The sequence below is a fragment of the Neopsephotus bourkii genome, unplaced genomic scaffold (assembly GCF_033783945.1).
Source record: "Neopsephotus bourkii isolate Nb327-2 ecotype Australia unplaced genomic scaffold, CSIRO-AGI_Nbou_v1 NB_1792, whole genome shotgun sequence".
Taxonomy (NCBI): Eukaryota; Metazoa; Chordata; class Aves; order Psittaciformes; family Psittacidae; genus Neopsephotus; species Neopsephotus bourkii.
In genome coordinates, this window is record NW_026902266.1 from 4,913,884 (window position 1) to 4,939,309 (window position 25,426).

General features: G+C 40.7%; 2 protein-coding genes across 8 annotated transcripts in view; one reads left to right on the forward strand and one right to left on the reverse strand.

Annotated features, from left to right (window-relative positions):
• Positions 1-19,558, reverse strand: part of CHID1 (chitinase domain containing 1) — a 134,237-nt gene extending 114,679 nt beyond the window's left edge. Inside the window, exons 1-7 of one of the 3 annotated variants that reach the window (XM_061380313.1) lie at positions 19,415-19,558; positions 14,975-15,131; positions 11,844-11,993; positions 10,863-10,995; positions 9,795-9,839; positions 8,383-8,489; positions 6,879-6,940 (exon numbers count right to left, since the gene is read on the reverse strand). In XM_061380313.1, coding sequence (XP_061236297.1) covers positions 6,879-6,940; positions 8,383-8,489; positions 9,795-9,839; positions 10,863-10,995; positions 11,844-11,993; positions 14,975-15,127 — 650 coding nt within the window. In that variant the 5' untranslated portion in view covers positions 15,128-15,131; positions 19,415-19,558. Of the gene's footprint in view, positions 1-6,878; positions 6,941-8,382; positions 8,490-9,794; positions 9,840-10,862; positions 10,996-11,843; positions 11,994-14,974; positions 15,559-19,414 lie in introns of those variants that run through there. The other 2 variants (XM_061380314.1, XM_061380312.1) reach the window with 2 other exon arrangements.
• Positions 19,559-25,027: 5,469 nt separating this feature from the next.
• AP2A2 (adaptor related protein complex 2 subunit alpha 2) overlaps positions 25,028-25,426 on the forward strand; it is a 47,930-nt gene continuing 47,531 nt past the window's right edge. For 4 of the 5 annotated variants that reach the window (XM_061380221.1, XM_061380224.1, XM_061380223.1 and 1 more), the window contains exon 1: positions 25,029-25,240. In XM_061380221.1, the coding sequence (XP_061236205.1) occupies positions 25,174-25,240 (67 nt within the window). In that variant the 5' untranslated portion in view covers positions 25,029-25,173. Of the gene's footprint in view, positions 25,241-25,426 lie in introns of all 5 variants that reach the window. The other variant, XM_061380222.1, reaches the window with a different exon arrangement.

A 25,426-nucleotide genomic window follows, 5' to 3' on the forward strand; every position in this document is an offset into this window, starting at 1 on the left:
AAATAGATGTTTGACAATGTCCTATCTGGAAGTCTCGCCTTCCATATGCCTAATTTTAAGATTTTCACAAAAGCTGATTTTCATATCCAAATTCTAAACACTTCAATAGGGAAATAACCTTCAAAATTCTCACATAAACTGTTTTCAGTCTTCCTTATTTGAATGGTGATGTTAACAGAAAATCCTCCAGAGACAGACTGGAGAAAAAAAAAAAAAAAGTTTTTAATAGCTATTGTTATCTTAAGAGGAGTCCAACATCACCTTAAATTTGCACTATAAATATGGCCCTGCCGTATGCCTGCCTTTAAATCACTTGATTCTTCAGAACAAAGTCAACCTTCATATTTACCCATTGCAGGGTGAATCCGTGAAGGCAGTCAGACAGATGATATTAGCACAGAACTCTAGGTGAGTTCAGGACTATACTTAAACCTGAACTGAGTAGAAAGTAAATTCACGACTCATTCCAGTAGTTTAAAAATGTTAAAGCAGGAAAGGCAGGATACAGACCTGAACTCTCAGAAAAAGCTTCTGGTACTGTCATGTCTTTCAAAGTACTACCATCCTATTCTTCTGAAATTATCCTTGCACTTCCAGGGATGGGGCAGCCACAGCTCTGGCCCACCTGCTTCCAGCATAAATAACTTCTTCCTTACATCTAATCTGAATCTACCCTCTTTCGTTTAAAGCCAGTACTGCTTTCCCTATCATTACATGGCCTTCTAGAAAGTCCCTCTCCAGCTTTTTTGTAGGCCCCTTTCAGGTACTGGAAGGCTGCTATAAAGTCTCCCTGGAGCCTTCTCTTCTCTAGGCTGAACAACCCTGACCTCCCTCAGCCTGTCTTTATAGGAGAGGTGTTCCAGCCCTCTGACCAATTCTGTGGCGCTCCTCTGGACTTGCTCCAACAGGTCCATGTCCTTCTTACAATGGTGACCCCAGAGCAGGATGCAGTACTCAAGCTGGAGTCTCATAAGAGCAGAATAGAAGAGGAGAATCACCTAAATCACTTAATTTTGGCTCTTTTCCATTTGTCAGCCAAGACAGCTTATATAAATCAAATGTGCACCCTTCGCCTCTCCCCCAAATGGCAATGCTCATTTATTGTGCTATAAATTAAAACTTTACTATGTCCCAACAGTGTTTTCCAGTATTTTAAACACAATACCCTGCTGTATTACCACTAGTAATTTTGAAAGAAAAGTTACTGACATTTCAAACATTATAATGAGGTGCAGGAAAAGTGGGAATAGACTCAATCTTCCTGAAAAGGCTTCATTAAATATTTACCAGAGACTTCACTATTGTCAAATTTAACTTCAGAGTAGCTACTAAAACACTGGCACCTTTAAGACTCTATATTGAGCTAATTAAGGTCTATTTCATTCTTACTAGCTTAGGCCTTCTATCACTACCATTTGGTAGGTCAGTTTTCTAAGTCTTCATGATTTCAAAGTATCCTGTCTCTTCTGAAGTATGCAGACCTCCAAATTTTCATCACCCAAAGACTGCAGGAAGCTTATTTTTTCAGAACTCCCCTTTTCTGGCATTGCTGGTCCATTGTGTTGGGGACCCTTTGTAGAACAGTTTACTTCAGTGCGTTAAGAGTGGACTGTACTGTATTTGAAAAGCCTTGCAGAAGATACGTAGGACTATTATAACCTTCCCTTCAGTTGTGTGAGTCTTCAAAATTCTACAACTTTCCAACTTCAGCCACATTTTCTGCGCAAGCTGGTAGTCAGTACTCCCTAAAATTTATGTCTTATCAAGAATATTGGACAGAATAAAGCTGTCTGCTTCAAGAAGAAATTGCCCTCTGGCACCATTTCACTGCCTAGTTAATACCAAGAAACTAGAGTGAATTATGGCACAACTTTGATTAATAGATTAATTTTTCAAGGACTAAAATGAAGGATAGAACTGCCAGAAAAGCATTTTGTGCCTATACTCCTACCAATGATAAGATGTTTGAAGGTCACCTTCTGCATGATACCAAGAGCCTACAGCACATGATGACCAAAAAAAAAAAAAAAAAAACACCACAAGAACAACAGGTTTTCAGACTGGTTCTGTGTGATGGCAGTGCCATCTGTCAGCTGATGCTAGACTGGTGTGCACTTTTATGCATGCTGTGAGATTCTGATGGATGCATTCACGCCTTTTTCACGACTCAGGTCTCAGAGGGAAAAACTCACACCAAATAAACTCACAAGCAAGAACAGCAAGAGACACCATCCTGTCTAGTTGTTAACTAAACAATCAGGATAATAAAGCTGGCTCAGTTTTCTCAGTATTTCTGCCATGTAGATCTCTGGAGACCTGACAGCTATATTTAGGCATATAGTTTTCTTATATAAAACTTATACTGTTGGTAAAACCATCATTTAAATGAATATGAAAAAAAAAAATAAAGACAGCATAAAGGATTGATATAAGACTTTACCATGCATTATAGAGCAAATCTAATCCCAAACCAGAATGATTAGAATTTTTTTGTTCCTGAAAACAAACAAAGTTTATTTTCCACACATAGATTAAGTTAGTTCTGCTTAAAAATATGTAAACCAGAAGATATATAGTGAGCCTGAAACTACAGAACTGAATGTCTCGGTGGATGCCAGCAACATAACTTCTTAGCAACATTTCACCTCACCTGTAATGCCAGCTAGGATAAACAGGAAACTGAAGGCTCTTTAGATAACTTCTTAGACCTTGCATGAAGACTTTTCATTCCTTTCTAATGTTGGAGTAGCCCCCCCAAAAAATCAAGATTTTCCCAGAAATACATAAACGGCTAACAGAAGTACTTAAATTTGCCCCATCTTAAAAATGTTCAGTTATGACAGGTTCTTAAAGTAGTTAGTTACAGGATTTGTGGGTTTACAGAAGCCTTGCACAGAGCTAACACTGTTATCCTGTTATGTGGAGATTCTTACAAAATTTGTTACATAGCCTTTAGGCTATGCAGTGTTTCAAGCCCCAACATCAAGACAATGGGGAGAGCATGTGTTACAAAGATGTCATCATGCCTCCTCAGTCCAACCAAAATCCATGGTGACCTATTCAAAAAGGTATCTCACAGGGACACTTGCTCAGCTGAGGTCTACTGAGACGGGAGCTTCCATCTTTCTGATATATGAAGTGGTATTTAAATCATAACCCAATTTGTTAGTGAGTTCAGACACTAATTTGCAGCTTTTCAGACTCCTTTGCAAACTCACCTGACTCAAGAAATACTGATGCACTCTGCTAAGAAGTATCACTACACATTGTCTTTAGAGAGTGGATGCTGATTTCGTAGTTGAAATGTTATATCAAACACAAATGTTCTTTATGCAAATCCCTCTCTCTAGCCATTGTAAGTCTGATAAAGAAAACAGTGCTGTTATTAAGTGTTGCTGCACCACTAAGGTAATGAACTGAATGGGATCATGGATCTTTTCCATAGCTTAATTAAAAAATTAACAGGAATCATCTCCACAGCTTTTCCCTCAACACAGATACAACGAATAATTCAAATAATAGAGTACCACTTTATCATTTATTAATTTAACAGCTAGGCATCCACTTGCATTTTGGAAAGCCTCAATGACTTTTAAGTGAAATATTTTTTTACTTAAGATCCACACCACAGCTCTATCATTTCCTAAGGCAAGCTGCCAGCTGTAGCATAGCCCCAGATGTTCTTATGCACCCATGTTGAGTGTCATTAAATGCTGCTCACTGCTATGTGAGATGACTACTTGTATTTCAGAAAATGATAATAAAAAAAAAACAACTGATTTTTAATTTTCTTTTTAAACTAAGACATATTCATACTAAAAAACAGGAATCAATTGTGTTAGCTAGGCTGGCCTCCTTGTATTGTCAGACAGCTCTAAAAGTAATTTGCATGTGCTCCTAGGAGCATCATTATGATCTTCTGTTCCTTTATCTAGGAGTAGGTTAAGCTACTTTCAGCTGTTTGACCTTGAGGGATCTGAGTCAGGAAAGCCTATACTATGTACCTAACAGTTAATACAGATACTTTAGATAGAGCATACAAATTGGCTGTTCTACAAAAACATCACATCTCCAAAGAATCAGGGGTCATCTCTGTCTTGACACCTATCCATCAAACAATCCCCACCCTTCCAAAGTTAAAAACATGCTTTACTACTGATGTTTGTCACCTTCGAAATAATCTGACAAGGAAGATGAGTCATGTTACAATACTGCCACTCTGTGGGCTGAAGAGGTCATGGGCTACTCCACTTTTCTGGAAGGAGCAAGGGAAGCAAAAGACCATCTATGCTTACCCATTTAACAGGAATAACTCTGCTCTGCTATTCAAAAGGAAATTAGCAAATCCCAAAGTAACACCACTCGGTGGGCAATAAAAATACAGGCTTGCCAACGTGCCAAGTTCACTTTATTCTATCTGTTAAGATCTGTTCAAAGCATATGTTCACTCAAAACAATATTGATAGGGAAAACCTCTTGTTTGTTTTTGTGTTTGTTTGTTTGGGGTGGTTGTTTTGTTGTGGGTGGGGTTGGGTTTTTTTGGGGGGGGGGTTTGTTTTTGGTTTGTTGTTTGGTTGTGTTGGTGGGTTGGTTGGTGGTTTTTTTTTTGTTGTTGTTGTTGTTTTTTGTGGGGCACTGGATACCCAAGCCATCCAGTTTTTGAGCAAGTGATAGACGAAATGACTTAATCTCAATATGAAGACACTGGTCCCATAATTTACAAGCATCACAAAGTAAAATTTTAAAATAATGGTGCGCTTCTACATTAACAGAACTGTTGTTCCACACACAAGCCTAGCTTCAGCTTGCTTCCTAAATAAGCCTTAGTCAGAATCCTTGTCTCTGAGGAGAGACACAAAGTATTTCTTGACTTAAGCCCCTCAACTATTTCTAGGGGGTGGCAATAAAGGGAGGAAAAAACCCACTGATGAGTTTACAATAAAGCACTTAAATCCAGTCTGGTCTTGAAGAGGAAGAAAACCTGCAGTCCATCTCTTTTGTTTCTATTCATGTTTTTATACCAAATACCATCTTTCACTTTTTTATCTGGGGTAATCCTAAATCATTATTCACAGGTGGACACATATGATCAAACACTGCTGACTTGGAGCAAAAAAGGCAGTTAGCATTTCACTCTACGAGTATGACCCTTCACTGAAGAAAAATACTTCCCGCTCCTTTTTATCACCAACAGATAGACAGTGAGTATGTAAGCAGTGCTTCTACACTTCACCTAAATAACATTTGGCTACTAAAGGCTAGAGCAACTACAAAGCAGTACCTCCCCTAAGACAAACAGTTATTAGGACACTAAATAGGACAAGCAATGCTGTTTTGAACCAGCATTACTTCTGGCAAAGACTAGCATTTTTACCATGTCACAAGTAAACTTACACAAGGAGCTAATAAAAAAAAGTATGCTCTGTTCATCTGTGTCACTCACAAAACAGAACTCTGATGCCAGTATGCTTAAGTTGGTCTTCAGTGAATCTTAAAATTACAGTAATATAGTCTATCTTACATTCATGTAAGTTGACTAATAAGAAAAGCATCTATTCTACTGAAATACAGGAAACAAAATACATAAACTGACCACTACACCCAACTTCTGACTGGCAGCTACTAATTGCTTAAATCACCTTGTTGGCTGTCTTATTGCAATAGATTCAGAGCTCCGTATAGAGATTAACTCTTAAGAACGACCTGGCAAATTACCTAATCGTGAGCAAGAACATCTAGTTTAAGAATTACCTGTTCCAGTACAAATGGTGGATCCCCTGACAAACCTACAAAGATGCTGCAGTTTCAATTCTTTGCTCCCAAGTGCTGATTTTCTAGGGAAATGTTAATAACACATTCAGTTCCAGTAGTAACTATTATGTGCCAGTCAGTAACATTTGCCTTAAGAGAATAACCTGAAGTAACCATTTTTAAAAGATTAAAGTCTTCAATAATAAAGTCTGCATTCTGTGAAGCTTTCTGCGAATCTGGCTTTCCCCAGACATTTTAGGCAATAGAGAGCTGGTAGGAACGCATGCTTTAGGGAATGGATGCCTGAATTTCCTGAGGGAAATAACACAAAACTGCCAGATTACTGCACTGAATCATTCATTTCAACACACATTCTCCCTTTTCCTCCTGAAGCAGCAGTCTGGAGATTGCCTTACCTTGAATCTTGTCCAAGGTGTTAAGACAGCCAATGGGCTTTTGCTCAAGGAAACCAGTATGTCAGGCAACAGCTTAATATGGATAAGACCTTTAGTTTTAGCAGCTACAATAAATGCAGACTCACTGAAACTTCTTAGCAGAGCTACTAAAAGGTAGATTAACTACTCTAAAATACAGACCTTATATATACTGAGCCTGCAAAAAACCCAAAGCTGGTTTCTCCCTAGATCTACTTCTCATTGGGAATTTTGGTTTTAGTTTCAGTATGTCTAAAAGAGCTCTATAAAAAGGCTTGGAAAGTTTCCTAATCAGCTCAAATGTGGTGGTCTTGAAAGTATCCCCCCTTTGCAATCTTCATGGAGTAACCCAAACCAGTCAATATCATAATACAGGCTGGTGACAACAACTGAGTGAGCATACAGTGAGGTACCCTCTTCACCCTTGCACAACAGTAACACCTTGCAGAACTCAAACATGAAAGGCTAATGTGGTCTGCTAGGTCTGCTGTGAAGATTATTGTGTAATCTTTGCACCCATGTAGAGTGAAGTAGAACCTTCTACTTCATTCTGACATAAATGGAACAAACTTTAGTTGTCCTAGAATGAAGTGTATTTATTTATAATGAAAAATTCAAATCAATATGAAGAAATTAAAAGCATACTTTAAAAGAAACAATTTTAGGAATTGCATCCTAGAGACTTATACTCACGTCTGTTTTTGATTTCCCAGCTGACTCCAAACTTCAACTACAAAACCATCAAAATTTTCATTCTAAGTAAAGGAAATCAACAACAACATAAATTAATCACTATGCTTATTCATTATGCTTTTGTCAGAGATTATAATACAGTATCAAAGCACACAATTACTGTAGTTTTTCTCATACTGTTACAGATTGAACATGCTTTGTATTCCTACACCAGCTTTGTCTTTAATGCAGCATTTCATGAAAAAGTCAAAAAGAAGCACAAATTATTTAACAAACATGCAAAAGTTAAAGACCTCTATTAGTTAACTCATGACTTCCACTCTTACAGGATAAACCAATATCAGATTGGGAAAATTCAGTCATTAATGAGCGATGGTTGTTAAGCAAATCATTTAACATACATTTACATGTATATTGGTAAAAAACTCATGAGCTCTTGTGTCCAAAAATATAAATGCTAACTTAGCATAGCCATGATTCCAAACATCTCCCACAATTAATCTCACTTGTGATTATTTATGTTTAGCGTGATCAAGGATATTGCCAACTTAAGTACCCTTTCCTTAAGGGGCCAACCCTTACCAAGGACCTAGAACTGATGTATCAGTCACAAAGTTTTAACAAACTATTCCGTTTACCTCTACATCCATCTTCCTCTAGAGTACAGTAAGATTTCTTTACATCATGTAGCAAGTGAGAAAACTTATTCTGACAGTAATGAAGCAGACTGTCATGAATAAACCAATAAAGGTGAATGTCTTTTAGTGCAACTTCTTTAGTCCCACACATGCATAGCTCTAAAGCTATGAGCTAAGGGGCTGTACAGAAAATCTTAGTAAACATTCCTCACAGGAAATTCTCGTCTCTCCAACCTCTTAATATTTTAAGCAAACTGGTTTATCAGACCTTAGCAAAATTGTACAGTAACAGACATCCAGTGAGTTATTGTTGCTAGTAGAAGTGGCTCAACAGCTCTGTCACACTGAGCCCAAATGTACCCCCGTCACACAGAAAATAGCACTCATTAAGCTCGTGACCTTTTTTCTGCCTATCAAAAAATGCTACTAACCAGTTTTAACCCCTGCATAATATGATTTATTTTTTAATAGAAACTTAAAAAAAAAAGCAGTCTGCTCACTAAGCAATCTCCATGAGATGCTTATCAGGTATCCACTACTATCCCAGTAACACTCAGTCTGACAGCTGTTTGGAACAAGTTTAATCAATCATCATTTACAGCAGGCAAAAGTCACCTGTGCAGCTGCCAACGATAACATAACAAGGTTATGTTGATCAGACTTGCACAGTCTCACTTTAGACTTGTAGTTAACCACACTTACATGTATAAATACTTCATATTTATAGGCACATACTAGGACACACTACTAAAAATCCTCCCGCATTATGGTTTTGAGCAGATTTTCTAGAAATGAGAAAACACCTACTCAAAAGGCATCAAATAATCTCACACTGCTTTATAAGCATTTTCAAAAAGTCTTTTTACCTTGGCTAGCAGAACCATATTCTTGGAAAGCTCCTCTATCTCATCCTCACTGCCAAAAACACTTTCGAAGTCCTGGTAAGACCAGCCATCAAACAAAATTCGAGGCACTATCAAATAAAGTTGTCAATCAGTAGTGAAAATGAAGAATTTACTATCTACACTGGAATATTTCTGCAGAAACCGAATACAGCAGGTACAAGCAGAGATGCCACTAAACAACACATCCCATAATTAAGATCATTGCTCTTTGACCAACTTTAGCTGCACAGATAAATTGACACTGTAGAACATTCTTTTTCATTTTTTGTTTAAAGGTCCGCACTGATGCAAGTTTTAAGAAAAGATACCTTCACTTGATTGAGCTATTTGATTCTACTACTTGAGTTTATGATCTTAATTGAGCCCCATGTGAAGTCTTAAAATACCACCAACATGAAGCAGCAGTCTTTCTGCAAGTTGTGCATCTATTCTATCACGAGAACAAGAAAAGTTCACCTCAAATTCTAATTTATTCTTTTGTACGCAACCCTGTACACTCTTCTACTAAACTCTTCTATTAAAGACCCTGTGACAAATTTTTATTTTGGAAAACACAGGGACTTGAGCTCATGTGATTTCTTTTTCTAGCAAACCAAAATATTCAAAACAGTCAGGCAAGAGTCAGGAAAACTGCTGTCAAAACATATGATAATCATGCACACTAGAAAAGCCAACAACTCACACAGAGTTATGTTTAAGTCCTCTGTAACTACCAAGGATGTAGAAGTGTATTTTAGAAGAGATCTAAAGGTTTATCATTTGGCAGCTGATTTAAAATATCTGACTGAGCACTCAATTTTTCTAATGTATTTCAATTTCATACTCCATTCTGAATTAAAAAGGGGTTTGCAATTCCACAGAATTCTTGCTATAGAAAAATAAAAGTCTAGCAGAGTATTCTCTCTACAGAAATATTTGGTATTTTCCCTAAACACACGCACTGTGGCACACCCCTCGAGTTCCCAGCTTCAAGGGGGGAAGAGGCAAAGGAGGACTTTTCAACTATCATGCAAGAAAGTCTAACTGACTCAGAGTTGGACTTTTTAACTGAGCAACAAGTTTGTACACTGCCCTCCCAGTACTATTGCATACACGTAGTGTTAAATAAAAACTGCCCCTACAAGGAGGCCCTGTGACCCAGGGTTTATCCAGAAACAAGCAGTTACGGCAAAACATTAGGGCACCAACAGGATTAACACTTCAGTTACTTAACTATCTATTTTTAGTTGCTTTTATTTTCCTTCATACAGGTATGCTAAGGTAACCTCCCTTTCTCCCATACACATCCAGAGCAAAGCCTTCTTTTGCTCAGCTAGCAGTTAAAGATGATTAAAAAAAAAAAAAAACCCACCAAAAATAATACAGAGGCTCACCAATTTTGATGTTTTTGGAGTTTTTTCTGACATCTTTCATCCAACCTGTCAAACAGTATCAAGAGAACACTGTTAAAATATGAACGATGTTGACAATGACAACATATTTTCAAGCATTCTTCAAATAATGTAGCCTAGTTCATTGTATCTTTCTGCCAGACTACTAGCTCATAACCAGCACAGACAAAACATCCTCTGACACACAGAATTTGAAGGTATTAGCTTCCACCACAGCACAACCAGCATTCACGGCAGTTTTACAATAGTCTCTACCCAAGCCCTCTCATGCTGCTCATAGTTCTGCCTCATGATGTAAACTATCTGACTGCCTACTTAGAACAACACTTACATAGTCACTGAGCATCACCTGGGAGGAATTTCTTTTTTTTTTTTTTCTTTTTTTTTTTTTTAAGATCGTACTTTCGAGTGTCCCATCCACTCCTCTTGGCAGTCACTGCACTACAATGAATTTGTTAGTAGACACCAATGCAGTAGCTGTTTCAAATGAGATTCCCTATTCAATCGAGTTCAAAACCATAAACTATTTAGTTATTATTTAAAGAACATACTAGCTGAAATGTGAACTTGCCACCAGTTTCTTGAAAGCAAAAAAAAAAAAAAAAATCTCTTCAGATTAAAATTATCTTCCATTCCCAAAACAAACTCACCCAAAGGTTTTTGCAAAGGTGGGCGGGGGGGAACCACACAACAGGTAAACAACTGCACAGTGCAAATACCAGACTATTTCTGCCTCTACAGATTCTTTGTCCCTTCCCTTTTTTTTTTTTCTTTTTTTTTTAAGAGGGACTCTGTAAACAGCCTGGTGGAAAAGCCAATCTTTCTGCTCATTCTGTGAACTGGTAAGCTATGTATGCATGTGGAAGCCGATGGAGACTGAAAAAAATTCACTCTAAAGAAAACTCCCTCAAATAATTAAATGGATGGAAGTACTTCACTATGAGGCAGAACCAGGAAAACCCACATTCACATATTGCCAAAGCTACCTACTCTGCAACAAGACTAGTAACCTTACTTGCAATGCATATTCAAAGAAAAATAAAGTAACACCTTTATCAGCATCATGGAGTCCAGTGAACTGGAACCTTTCCTTCCCTCTCCTTTTCACTTGTAACCAGACTGGTGAGATTAGTGTAAATTTGTTTCCAAATATTTTAGCAATGTCATAGCCATGACTGTTCCACTTGCAAAAGAAAGGAGAAAAAAAAACCAAAACAAGTGAGAGGCTCAAAAGCAAGATATACAGTTCACCTTACTATTGACCAATACAAATTCTTTCATACAAATGTAATCATTTGCTAGGTCCCCATTTGTTAGTTTGAATAAACCTTCTGTGATACTCTTTTTACTTAAATAAGAAAGTACTCTGGAAACTGATAGCTACATGAAAGGCGATCTTCAAATTGTGAAAATTCACCTGAACTACAGAAATCTGAATGTAAATTCCAACACAGTTCAAAATTTACAGACTACATTTACACTCAAGAGAACTTGAGAAAGGTGAAAATTTATAGGGCACCTACTTCTTTTTTGAGCTGTGTAAGACTGATACAATGAAATGCATCCTCTAAACAAAAGAAAGCAGCATTTATTATTCAAGAAAAGCTCCCCTGAATAACAGCAAGAATGGACAGCAAAAGAGATCTGACAGCAACATAAATTTTTTACTGTTTATTTAGAAGGTTCAAGTCACTAGCTATGTGTTATGAGGACACTTAGTAGTCCTCTTGTTCCGACTTTACTGCAACGTCACATGCCTCATTGAGGACATAAGAATATTATCATCTCTGTTGTACCAGCAAAGAAAAAAAACGTATGACTTAGACATCCTCCAAGAGACGGATAGGAGAACAAGCATTTGAGACCACCTGAATCCCAGGCCAGCTATTGATAAAGCTCTATTTGACTGCATTTGACCAGAAGTTTCCATTATTGTAAAAATGCTTTTAAAGCAGAGATGCAAGACTGCAGATTAGCACAGTGTCCTGCATATTCATTCAAAGCATAATTTTATTCATTTTACTAACTTACAGGAGTAATATAACCCAGAACATCTCCCGAGAAATGTCTTTCTCTCATCTTCTTTGAGCAATAGCTTTTGTGTTCCAGTATAATATCCTTTGCCTTTAGATCCACAACCACCAGTCCCCGGTCCTGCACATTTTTATCAGAATGCAGTATCTGGGGGGAGAAGACAGTGTTTACAATCAGCTACACATAAGAGCAACATTAAATAGCAACAAACTTAAAGAAAAAATAAAATAAGAAAATCACATCATTAAACCCTAAACACTCCTTTCAAACAATGTAGAGCAGTGTCCTGGGTTTAGCACTAGCAGTCATTTTTCTCTTTCTTGGTAGCTGGTGCAGTGCTGTGTTTTGACTTTCGGGCTGGGAACAGAGCTGAAAAAAATGATGTTTTGGTTTGGCCAAGGACTTGGTGAGCCTCATGCTCTGCCAGGGAGGAGGGAAGTCGGGAGGAAGCAGAGACAGGACACCTGACTCAAACTGACCAAAGAGGTATTCCATACCACAGCACGTCATGCCCAGGAGGTAACTGGGAGTTACCGGAAGGGTGAGGGTGGACTGCAGTGTTGGAGGAGGTATCGGTCGGTGCTTGATCGAGCTGGGGGGGCAAGTTATCGTTCACCTGGTGATGGGGTGTTGTATTTTCTTCCCTTGTTATTTCCTTTATCATTACTGTTATTAGTGGTAGCAGCAGTGGTTTGTGTTATACCTTAGTTACTAAACTGTTCTTATCTCAACCCGTGGGAGTTGCATTCTTTCTGATTCTCCTCTCTGTCCCTCCAGGAGTAGGGGGAGGGCAAGAAGAGACGGGGGGAGTGAGTGAAAAGCTAGCTGGCTGGGGTTAAACCACGACAAGCAGTTTGATTGAAAACTGAAACAGTGCTCAGACATGATTTGTCATCATCAGTAAACTTTGTCTGCAGGCAAAAAGCACACAACTTAAAAAATAATAAGTAAGAATTTATAAGATTAAAGAACATCATTCACCACAGCTGATGGCATTCTGCTCCCTAGCCAATGCTTTCTGACATGTTACCCCCAAAGTAATAAAAAGGGGTCAGGAGTTCTTAACCAATAATTTGAATACTAAAACTGGATCTATTTAGACTGATTAAGCTGTATTGTGGTCACTGAAGGCAAACGTTCTTAACACCTTTAAGGAAAATTTGCTTTAACTGAAACAGCACAAATAGTTTTAGTAGACAGAAAGAGAAAAGGCCTAATTAAGTGTGCATGGTGAGTACACAGAAACCATCTATTGGTTTACCACAGTCGCTTTAGACATGAGACCTGTCTTAACACTTTGCACTACTCTCACTACCTGCAGACTAGAATTTCTTCTGTTCAACATATTTGTCGGTGACATGGACAGTGGGATTGAGTGTGCCCTCAGCAAGTTTGTTGATGACACCAAGCTGTGTGGTGTGGTTGATATGCTGGAGGGAAGGAATGCCATCCAGATGGACCTTGACACGCTTGTGGGGTGGGCTGATGACAACCTCATGAAGTTTAACCATGACAAGTGCAAGGTCCTACACCTGGGTCGGGGCAATCCCAGGCACAGCTACAGGTTGGGCAGAGAAGAGATTCAGAGCAGCCCTGCAGAGAAGGAATTGGGGGTGTTGGTCGATGAGAAAATGAACATGAGAAGGCTTCAGTGTGCACTCACAGCCCAGAAAGCCAACCCTATCCTGGGCTGCATCAAAAGGCAATGTAACCAGCAGGTCAAAGGAGGTGATCCTGCCCTTCTACTCTGCTCTTGTGAGACCTCACTTGGAGTATTGTGTGCAATTCTGGTGTCCTCATCATAGGAAGGACATGAAGCTGTTGGAACAAGTGCAGAGGAGGGCCACAAGGATGATCAGGGGACTGGAGCACCTCCCGTATGAAGACAGGCTGAGAAAGTTGGGGCTGTTCGGCCTGGAGAAGGCTGCATGGAGACCTCATAGCAACCTTCCAGTATCTGAAGGGGAGCTATAAGGATGCTGGGGAGGGACTCTTCATTAGGGACTGTAGTGATAGAACAAGTGGTAATGGGTTAAAACTTAAACAGGGGAAGTTAAGATTGGATATAAGGAGGAAGTTCTTTACTGTTAGGGTGGTGAGGCACTGGAATAGGTTGCGCCAGGTTGGACGAGGCCTTGGGTGATACGGTTTAGAGCAAGGTGTCCCTGCCCATGGCAGGGGGGTTGGAACTTGATGATCTTAAGGTCCTTTCCAACCTTAACTATTTTGTGATTCTTCCTGGTAGACACTGAGTAAGCAAGTAATACAAGCAATGAGAGATGCATTTGTATATTGAACGATTAACTATATTTATAATTTAAGAGAGAGAATTTTTAATATGTCTACTATTTTTCCCAAACATGTCTGGCAACAGTAAGCACACACAGTTGGTATATGCGCTGGTAAATGCAATTCCTCTCCATACATACCCATTCTCTTGCACTGCTGTGCTTTCCCAAACATGTCTGGCAACAGTAAGTACACACAGTTGGTATATGCGCTGGTAAATGCAATTCCTCTCCATACATACCCATTCTCTTGCACTGCTGTGCTTTCTTGCAGTTTTGAAAGCAAGGAAGCAGGAAACAAGAACATGCTCAGCAAGTTAAGGGAGACTTCAGCGTGTTGGCTCCACTTGCTCAGATTGCTGTGAGACTGAATAATTTCTCCCTGCAAAGGAACTGCTGGTTAAGAGGCTCTTCAAAATTTCCTGTCAGAATACAGCTGTCCCATTAGCAAGGCTGAGATCACCTTCTCTTCCACCAGTAAATGATCTAGCACTCTTGGCCCAAACTACTGCTCCCTGATCCCCTTTCTAAAGGAATGGAAATATGTTCTTTAGCTATGCAAGTGGGGACAAAAAACTTCCTGCTTCTGCAGCTTCCATGGGGGGATAAAGTTCCAGAGGTCTGCACCAAGGAGTTGGTTCATGGAGTGAACCATCTGAGATACTCATAAAAGCTGAAGGAAAGGACAGTTTCAAGAAGTCTTATTTGTGATCATAAGCTTCAGTGGAAATGCATGATTGCTTCCAACACCATTTTGACAGAATGAGAATCCATTTACCAAAGTTCAATTAGTTCACTGCACATGCCAAATAAAATTAGCATTTCAGTTATTTGTCTTACCTTTTCTTCCAGTTTTTTTGTAGCACCTTTCTTTACATCTGTTTTTGACAGAGTACCTTCAGCTAGCCAGCAAATCACAGTAAGAGAAACCGAAGTACAGAAGAGCCTCATTATGTTTTCCCCCATGTCAAGTTTCTCCTGCCCTGAAAACATAAAGGTTCAAATATCTATGAAAAGATGAATATAACAGTTTAACTCAGTTTTCTTGCCTAAGAAAAATCAAGCTATTGTCTTCTGTCCTCTAGGCTTAGACTTATTAAGGCAGTATCATTTTAACAGAGCTTTTCCTCTGACAGCAAAATAGCAGAGTATTTTACAAGACTCCTAGGCTTGAACATCTTTTTTTGTCCCTTGCTTTAGTAGATTGATCATGGACAGAGTGGGTTGGACATTTACAGCTTCCCTTTTAAAGAGCCTCTATAGTGTAATGGCTTACAGCTGAAACTGAGATAAATGTCTGCTGCTCAGAACAATTATACTATCACTTTACCTTCCCTACAGCAAATAAGAGATACCATTTGTTTCTGCTCCTGTACAACCCAGTCAGCAAGTCACAAAATAATTAAGAGACAGAATGAATTATAGCCATATGCTGATAGTTATATGCCTTTAACAGGTGAGAGCACTGTTTTCAGTTCCTTGCCAAATTGGTGACACACACAGAATTAAAAAAAAAAACAAACAAACAAAACACACCACACACAAACACACAAACACACACACACACACAACCCAACAACAAAACACACAACACGCACACATACACACCAAAAACAAAAAACAACCCAAAAAACAAAAACACAAAACCAAAACCACACACAAAACAGGGATTCTTCCCCTTGGTTCTAAAAGAATGACTGACAGTTTGACCCTATTCCAGACTTCTGAGCACTTCGTGTTTCAGTTTTAAATCAAACTACTTTGCATTATTTAAAAGGAGTGCTCAGTTTAACTATGTGATTTTCTTGAATTAAGAATTAATAGAGAACATTTCTGTTCAGCACTATTTATTTAATTCTTTCAGAGGAAAGACAAAAAACCAAACAAAAAAAAAAAAAAAAAACAAAAACCAAAATGCAGAGCAAAAATATTAAGCACTAGGAAAACCGCAGCAAAAGGATGTAAAATACCAGAATGAACAAAAGCAACCTGCTACTAATTCTGGAAGTCTTAAATATCAAACTGTGACTAGCTTTCATGTATAATAAACTAGAAGCTTTCAAAGACCTCATAGCAGCCTTCCAGTGTCTGAAGGGGGCCTGTAGGGATGCTGGGGAGGGACTCTTCATTAGGGACTGTAGTGATAGGACAAGGGGTAATGGGTTAAAACTTAAAACAGGGGAAGTTTAGATTGGATATAAGGAGGAAATTCTTTCCTGTTAGGGTAGTGAGGCACTGGAATAGGTTGCCCAAGGAGGTTGTGAATGCTCCATCCCTGGCAGTGTTCAAGGCCAGGTTGGACGAGGCCTTGGGTGATATGGTTTAGAGCGAGGTGTCCCTGCCCATGGCAGGGGGGTTGGAACTAAATGATCTTAAGGTCCTTTCCAACCCTAACTATTCTATGATTCTATGAATACGTATTAGGCTGTTTCTCATCATTATGAGGTCCTAATGGAGAAAGAAAAAAAGGTTACCTTTCCAAAATTCTTTTGAAGTTTTGTTAAACTTAAAAAAATCTCCTGCTTCCTGTATTACTCTGAAGAATTAACATTTCTACCACTCATTTTGAAGACTTATGATCTCATTTCTCCAAGTCATATTTACAAGACTTGTTCTGTTGGCACTGATAACAAGTGCTACTCAAAGACTGAATATTTTGTTCCCATACAAAACATAAGGTGATGCATACCACAAAAGCAGACTGAGCACTCTGAAGGAATACTGTGGCAGAAGGAACCTTAAAGGTTAAATGGAAATGTAGTCAATGGAAGAGCAGCTGTTTGAGACCAAGAATTGTAATGTAGAGATGAGATCAACAACCCATTAAACTGAAGCATTTTTGGACGTGGTTGACTTTGCAGTTACATTTAAAAAATCAGAAATATCTACTGCAGGAGTTAGGGATTCTGTAGTAAAACAGAGAGGAGCACATGATTAGGGAACACAGAAGAAGGATGACGGCAGTAGAAGTGCTTGAAAAGAAGAAAGCTACTAGCACCCAAGAAAACAGAGCAGCAAAACCATCATGTACAGAATTATTTCAAGGCTTTAGTCAAGTCTTATAAACACTGCAAAATAAAAGCAGAAAGCTTTCTTGGATCCAGAGAGTGGGGTAAAAGCTAAATTGCTGTACCATTTGAAATATCCAATATTATTCATAGCTAAGGTGATACACTGCTTCTTCGACTTCAAGGTCACTGGTAACCCTTTGTTTTCCACATCCTAAAATATCAGATGAAGCAGGCTGCTCTTGATAGCATCTACTCTGTTCCATCTAGCTTGACAGAATCTATAAGCAACTGCAGAGATGAAGAGTTCAGATCCTGAATAGTCGATACAAGTCTTAATTATTTGGACAGAATATCAATTCTTCCACAAACTCGTATATATTGATTTGGAGGTGTTTAATTTCACTTTCAGAAATAATTAGCAACAGCATCCAGTTCCCTGAAGAGACATGAACTTTTAACAGCTGAAGAAAACAAGCTTAAAAAAAGCCATCACTGAACTCTAATTAGACATCAAAATGTGCTCATTTCCTTGACACGATCATATTCATCTTCCCATTACTGTTAAGTCAACATCCACCTAGATCTATAGGAAGCACTGAGCCTGTGGGAAAATGGTTTTTGCCAGTGACAGTACAATATCGACTCTCGGCTAGAACCTTGTTTTAATAGTTTGTTCTAACACCATCAGTTTAGTGAAAACTGACTAGACAGCATTGCTCTACTACATAGAGATTATCTAGACAAACTTTAAATGCTTGTCGTGGTTTAAAACCAGTCAGGCAGCTCATTCACTCACTGCCCCCCTTCTTGCTCTCCCCCTACTCCCGGAGGGATGGAGAGGAGAATCGAGAAGAATGCAACTCCCACGGGTTGAGATAAGAACAGTTTAGTAACTCGGGTATAACACAAATCGCTATTGCTACCACCAATAACAATAATGATAAAGGAAACAACAAGGGAAGAGAATACAACACCTCAGCACCTGCCAACTGATAACGCGCCCCTCCAGCCCAACCAAGCACCGACTGATACCTAGTCCAACCCCACAGTCCACTGATCTAGCCCTTCCAGGTAACTCTCCATTACATCCTGGGCATGATGTGCCGTGGTATGGAATACCTCTTTGGCTAGCTTGGGTCAGGTGTCCTGTCTCTGCTTCCTCCTGGCTTTCCGTCCTCCCTGGCAGAGCATGACGCTCAGAAAGTCCTTGGTCAGACTAAAACATCAGCATTATCAGCTCTACTCCCAGGCCGAAAGTCAAAACACAGCGCTGCACCAGCTACTAAGGAGAAAACGGACTGCTAGTGCTGAACCCAGGACAATGCTCTTTATGGTAACTATTAGCATGAATTTTGCAAACTTTACAAAACTAGACCTCCATCAAGTTTTAGTTCTGCTCATTTTCCTTCATATCTTTTTAATTGTCCTCAAACTAATTAAACTGAGTAGAACTGCATGAGCTCAGCATTCATTTCGTGTATCACTGCAAAATGCAAGCAAAATTGAAGACTCTGCTCAACTGACACTACAATTTAAAGTTTAATGCATTATTTGACAAACTGACCTGCAGCCCACATTTGTCTCTAACCCAGGTTAAAAATACTGTTTAAGTCTCCATAGAAAGGAACATACTTTCAGTCAGTGGTTTTAAATGAATCTTTAAGAGAGAGAGAGAAAGTTGGCATAGATTTAGGCTGCCCAAAAGAGGCAACCAAAGAAACTAAATACTCTTGGACGATGATACAGTAGCTATTTGGAAATCAGAATTAATGTTTATTTCTAAAGAAACATGATTCTAACTACTGCTGTAGGAGTCTGCATCGCTTAGCAAAGAAGCCCAAGAAGCATACCGTCGATGTGCTTTCAAGTTAAATCAACAAAAACTAGATTCAGGTGTGAGAAGAGTGAAACCCCCCTTATAGCTTGTGTAAGTATCACTCCTTTTCCTCTTGTCAGGTGCTCTACTTTGACAGTAAGAGTTGCCTCCGATACTCGTCTCTCAGGAGACCAAAGCTTTCCACCCAGTCCTGTGATGGCCAGCAGCCTGCAAGCCTGCCAAGCCCAGGCTCCCTCAGAGCCAGCCCCCGCTGCGGCCTAATTCCGAGCTCGTACCCCGTGCAGCCACCGAGGGCCCCCTCAACTGCCGTGTCACCCCGTCACTCCAGGCGTGGCGCAAACCGAGGGCCGCCACACTGCCGCTGCACAGCCTTACCGCCCGCCCCCTTCCATTCCATTCCCTCCCCACAGGCAGCCCTCAGCCGCCCGTCAGCCACCACCTACCGCCTGCCGCCGCTTCGGAAGTAGAGGCGGCCGGCACCTCCCCGCCAGCTGACGGGGCAGTGCTGAGGCGGCGAAAAGGAGACTGCCGGGTGGCGGCTAAGCCCTGGCTGCGCCAACATGGCGCAGAGGCAGGGCCGGCAGTTGCGAGCTCGAGAGAGTGGGTGTTGCTTGGTGACGGCCCGGCCCGGCCCGGGGCGGGGCGGGGCGGGGCGTGGTGGCGGCGGCAGCGGCGCCGGCGGGCGCCGGCGGGGAGGTGCTAGTGGCGCTATCTCGGAGTGTGAGGGGTAACGGCGCTCATCAGTACCCAGAGAAAGCAAGTGTTAGTCACGGTCTAACCGTGAATTGCCTAGAAGAGCCTCTTCATTTATTACAAGCTGTAGCAAACAGTGTAGGGAACGTGGGAGATTGGGCTAAAACACATACACAAACCAGGAGACAGCCAAGTAACAGCCAAGGCTGCAGAGACAGCAAAAAATATTGCTAAATCGAGATACGCAAAAAGGAGGAGTCAAGTGTTAGATGGCCGTTAACAGGATTTAAAATAAATGTTTTGGGTTTAAATTGAGATTTTTATTCAGTTTGTGTTTTCACATACAATGTGACTACTTCAGCTTTCACTCAGAAGTGGTAATTTTTTTTTAATCTCATAGGACTGTTTGATAGGCATCTCTGAAACGCAGTACATTTTCATATATTACCCAAGTTTAAAAGGTGCATAACTTCTGTACCAAAAGTAATTTAGAATTAATGTGGTACTAGATTTTCTGTTGTTTCATAATATGCAGTTCATCTCCCACAAACTTTAAATGTTTCCATGTTACACTTCTAAACAAGAGGAACAACAGAGATAAGGCACAAGGGCATGAAAAATCAGGTTTGTTTACAACCTCTGAGTAACGAAATCTACGATTTCCTGTGTTGCATTTCTGTTATATTGTCCTATTGACACTCTTACTTGCAGTCTTAGTGGGAATGCAACTAGTTGACAGGGTGCATGCTGTCATTGAGGAGACCTGTAGCTACCTAGAAGGGAATCACAGACCTTATCTGTAGAGCATACATCCAAGTTTTTAACATGTCTGCAGTAGGTTGGTAGTAGGTAGGTCTTGGGCAGTCCCTACCAGAGGCTGACATTCCAGTATGCAAGACTAAAAGATAATGGGATGTTTATGCTTCCACATTTTCAGATACTGGAATCTTTATCTGTTCTTGGAATCATGAATGTATCTTGTTTAACTCCCACTGTCCATGCACTGCATACCAAATTCAGTAACTGAACTTGGCACTATGTCTTGAGCCAGGTACTTGAAGGCTGGGTGCAACAGTGCTGGACATCTCAGCACCAAAGTTCCCTATGTGCAACTAATTTTAACTCATTAAATACCACTTTTCCTGGAATTATCTCATGCTGCTTTTTTTTTTTTTTACCTAAAAATGCAAAGTCTTTTGAAGCTTTGAAAGTATTTTACATAAAATGCTGATGAGTTTTCTGTTTATTCCTCATACTCCAGCAGTTACTGATTTTGATTATTATTACTGACAATAAGTCTTTTGGTTTATTTATATGCATTTGTGGCCAGCTCAAAGAAGCATAAATAAGTTTAAAAATAGGTTATGGTTGCCTGTGATAGACCATATCAGTTTTATTTCTGTGTCTTCAGTCTGTACACTAGTATTCCTTTAAAAAAACTGTAAGATGGGACACATGGGGGCGGATTCCTGTGTTGCCTTCCTGGCGAGTAACTGTGCATACTCAGAAAATAAGAATGGTGTGGCAGCAAGAAATGAGTGGAAGCCTGTAGTCAGGAAGAAAACAAGCTAAGAGAAACAGCAGAAGGACCTCAGAGGTTAAATGAATAAAACCCCTATGAACTAGAAGGAATTAGATAGAGTTCATTGCAACTCACAAAGACACCCAGCTGGCTGACATTACTCTGCCAGCATGCAGGTAGCAAAGCCTTTGTTTGTAAAGCCTTTATTTACCAATATTTTATCTCATCTACTTTCTTGAAGTTTATTTTAAAGCTTTCTATTCTATGTTTTAATATAAGCAGGTTGAGTGTAAAACCCTTCTGGTCATTGAGCTCACTGGAAAGAAAAGATCTAGGCAGATCCATCCCAAATCTCTGGAAGTTAGGGTTTCGTGATAGTGATATTATCCTAACTTTGTGTTTCTTAATCTTGAAAGCAGCACATCTGGTCCTCTGAAATTGCAGAAGGCATTGCTGATAAATCTGTGCCCTCTAATAATAGATAATGAATGTTAGGTGTCAGGTAGAGAAACGTGATTGTGTGTACCTGTGGAGGAGCCACTGATTCTGTTTTCTCTCAAGCTCTGTTTGCTTCTAGTAATGGTTAGAATGACCATGAGGACCAGAAGAAAGCAATAACTGTTGGGGTGCGGCACAAATCTGACAGAAGTAACAAAGGGAAAGGAACAATTCCCTTTTTGTAGTTCCCACAAATGGATACTCACCAGCTGGATCCATTCAGTTTAATGGTAATAGGTTTATGAAGGTCAGTGTAATTATTCAAGTCTTTGTACCAAAGTGCAATGAAATTCTGAAAATTATTAAATAATATATAATATATATAAAAATTATATGCTATGGGAAAGATGGGATAAACTGTGGATTTATTTGCAGACAAATATGCTGCAAAACATCTTCTGTAATAGTAAAGCATTTCTTGAGACTAATGCTTACTTTACGGTAATTAAATATCTTAAAAAATCACATCTTGGGATGGAACTAATGAAATCTATTTTTTTTTTTTCAGACTGGTGCTTATAGATGTTAAGCTCAAACCAAAATGTTTTCCAGATTTACTAACTCACAGAATCACAGAATCCCAAGGGTTGGAAGGGACCTCAAGAGATCATCTAGTCCAACCCCCCTGCAAGAGCAGGGTAACCTAGAGTACATCACACAGGAACTTGTCCAGGCAGGCCTTGAATATCTCCAATGTGGGAGACTCCACAACCCCCTTGGGCAACCTGTTCCAGTGCTCTGTCACTCTCACAGTAAAGAAGTTCTTCCTGATATTAACGTGGAACCTTCTATGCTCCAGTTTACACCCACTGCCCCTTGTCCTATCACTGGATATCACTGAAAAAAGCCTAGCTCCATCATCCTGACACCCACCCATTACATATTTGTAAACACTCAGTGGTTTTGTAAAGGACTGTGCCTAGTGTGAACTCTGTGCTGTATAACAGCTGAGTTCACATTACAATGGTTCTTTCAGTAAGAATGCATACAAAGACCATTATAGTTTCTCTTTCCTTTCTTTGCATCTTCCCCTTAGCAAAACTGTCTGACGGGCTAATAAGCTCTAGACTATGAGGCAGTAAGTGCAGACACATACCCATGCATTTGCCATAATTCCATAAGCAGTTGTTGAAGCAAAAAAGAAGACAGAGAGGAAGGATGAGTATAGTAAGGCCTCAGAAGTCAGTCAAAGGAGGTTGACATAAAATAACCAGGATTTGTGTACTGCGTACTGAGCCACTTCAAATTAAATATTTAGCAGTATAGTTACAAAACTAGAGAGCTCCACATGGGTTAACTACTTGAATTTACCCCAGTTCTCAAGCAGAATTTGCAGCCCAAACTTAGCTTGGTACTGTCACAGCTATTCTGGTAGCAGTACTTAAGCCACCACTTAAAAGGTAGTTTAAGTGTACCTGCATGACTTGCAGTTGGAAGTACTTGCAGTATTGTCTAGAATACAGCCAGCCAGGACACTTAGCCTTTAGGTGTCACTGAGCTCTTAAGAGTAGAAATTAGTTCCAACTTTTTGGTTAGCTCAAAAAAAAATTTGTATTTTTTTTTTCTGAAACAGAAACTCTTATGTAGTGACATCTTAAGTTTTCAGCTTCAAAGGTAAATGAAAATTATTGTTAAGCATCAAAGTTTGTAAAGCTATGAAAAGAGTTTTCTTTATGGAAGCCTACAAATGCAGAGAATCTGAACTGAATGTTAGACTACTTGTACATGACTGACTGTAGTTGCACTTGATTTAAAAAATGGATCCTGGGAGAAACTGATACATATGTGACTACCACATGCTGTCATCTTGTCTTTCTAATAGATACTTACATAAATAAAAAGTACTCATGTAATAATGTATCCTGAAAACATGCACAACAGACCCTTGAGAGGTGAGCTGAAGTGTACAGACACTACCAGAGAGATAGTATCAACATTTATCTGGTTATCTATGAGAGAAAAATGTATCAACTTAAAGACATTGGAGCTTGATAAATTTAAATGAGAAGCAAGCTCTCTCTGAGAAGGATCAACCACGTGAACAAGCTGCCCAGGCAAACAGTGAATTTGATGGTGTCAGGTGAAGACTGAGTGCCTTTCTTGGAAGATAGGTTGTAGCTAAAAGCTAGATATTGGGCTCAATTTGAGGAGGGATGGGAGAACAGGGGAAATGAAATGGCTTTAAGTACACTGGAAAACAGATGAAACGACTGATTGATTACCAGTAGCCCTAAACCCCACAATTCTCCCGGTCGTTATAATCCACTAAGTATGCTAATCATTTGCATTATGACCGAAACTCTCAATATACTTTTGTTTAGGCAGATTAATGGTTTTGACACCATTTGAATCTATTTTCAGCTGATGAGATAAAATGCTCTGCACAGTCCTACCTCTTTGGCATTTTCAGGATGGTTTAAACTTCAAATGTGTCTAATCTTAGGAGTAGATGTGGCACGGGAGTGTGATGCTCTGCATGTTCACAGCCTTCATGAGAAAGATGCAGGGCTGGGTTTGCGTGCCTGCATGCCCACAGAGAGTCAGGATTGTGAATGACCACACGAAGCACAGAGCAACTGCATCTCTTACGCAGCTCAGGGCAGACTTACAAGGACGTGACAAAAGATGGCTCTGCTCCTGGGCTGGCACAAGGTACCTCAAGTAGATCCCATGCACTGTTTTGGGGCCCCTTTTGAGCTGCAGGACTGAGGCACGGCTTCCATTAGTTCACCCTGTGGAAAGCAAGATCACAGCCTGTTCTCTCCACGTTTTAGGAATAAGATCCTAGACTATCAGACTGCCCAAAGCTTACCGCTGAAGTATAATTTTCTTGTCTCCTGATCGGCTGTCCCTTTCCTCCCTCAGAAATTACATCCTCTGAAGGCACCTGCGAATCTTGGTATTTCTCCTTCAGAAATCATAAAGCTTCTCGAGCAGTAGGAGCACGGAGAGAGGAAGGGATTAGGTCGCTCATGAGCAGGGAACGTGCAATGGATTCAACGCGTGGATTCAGCGGTTGAAGCCACCCTTCCGACTCCTTCACGGGGAAGGGCTGCCCCCGCCTGCCTAGCACCCCTCACGTCGGCCTGTGCCTGTTTGCCCTGATGGCGGTGAACGGTCATGACGTCCCAGTAACAGCACCGCCAACCTTCAGGCCTCAGCCTCTAAGCAGCCACCCCTCCCGGCAGGATGGCGCGGGCTCCTGCAGAGATAGCCAGGGCGCGGTGCAAGGAGCCGGGGGACATGACGGCGACCCCGCCCGCCGCGGCCCGCAACACCCCCGCCTCGGCGCGGCAGGTGGCGCCAGAGCCTCGCGCGCCCGTCGCCCGCGGGGGCGCGGGAGCCATCCCGGCGCCTGCGCGCTGCTGAGGCGGTGGCGGTGGCAGCGGCCTGAAGAATCCCGCGGGGAGAGTGGGTGGCGGTGGTGGTGGTTGTGGCGGTTTGGCGTGTCGCTGGGCGGCCGTGATCGCGCGCCACGATGCCGGCGGTGTCGAAGGGCGATGGGATGCGGGGCCTGGCGGTCTTCATCTCTGATATACGTAACTGTGAGTGGCAGCCGAGGCGCGGTGGGGCTGGGGCCTGGGCCGGGCCGGCCGTTGCTGTGGGTCGTTGCTCCATTGGGCCGGGGCTTCTTTCCCTGAATCCCCTCACCAGTGCTCTTCTCTTCCCCTTATCTCTTGTAGCGGATAGCTCGGAGCGCTTTTGCCTCACGAAATGGCGACGCGCTCTGG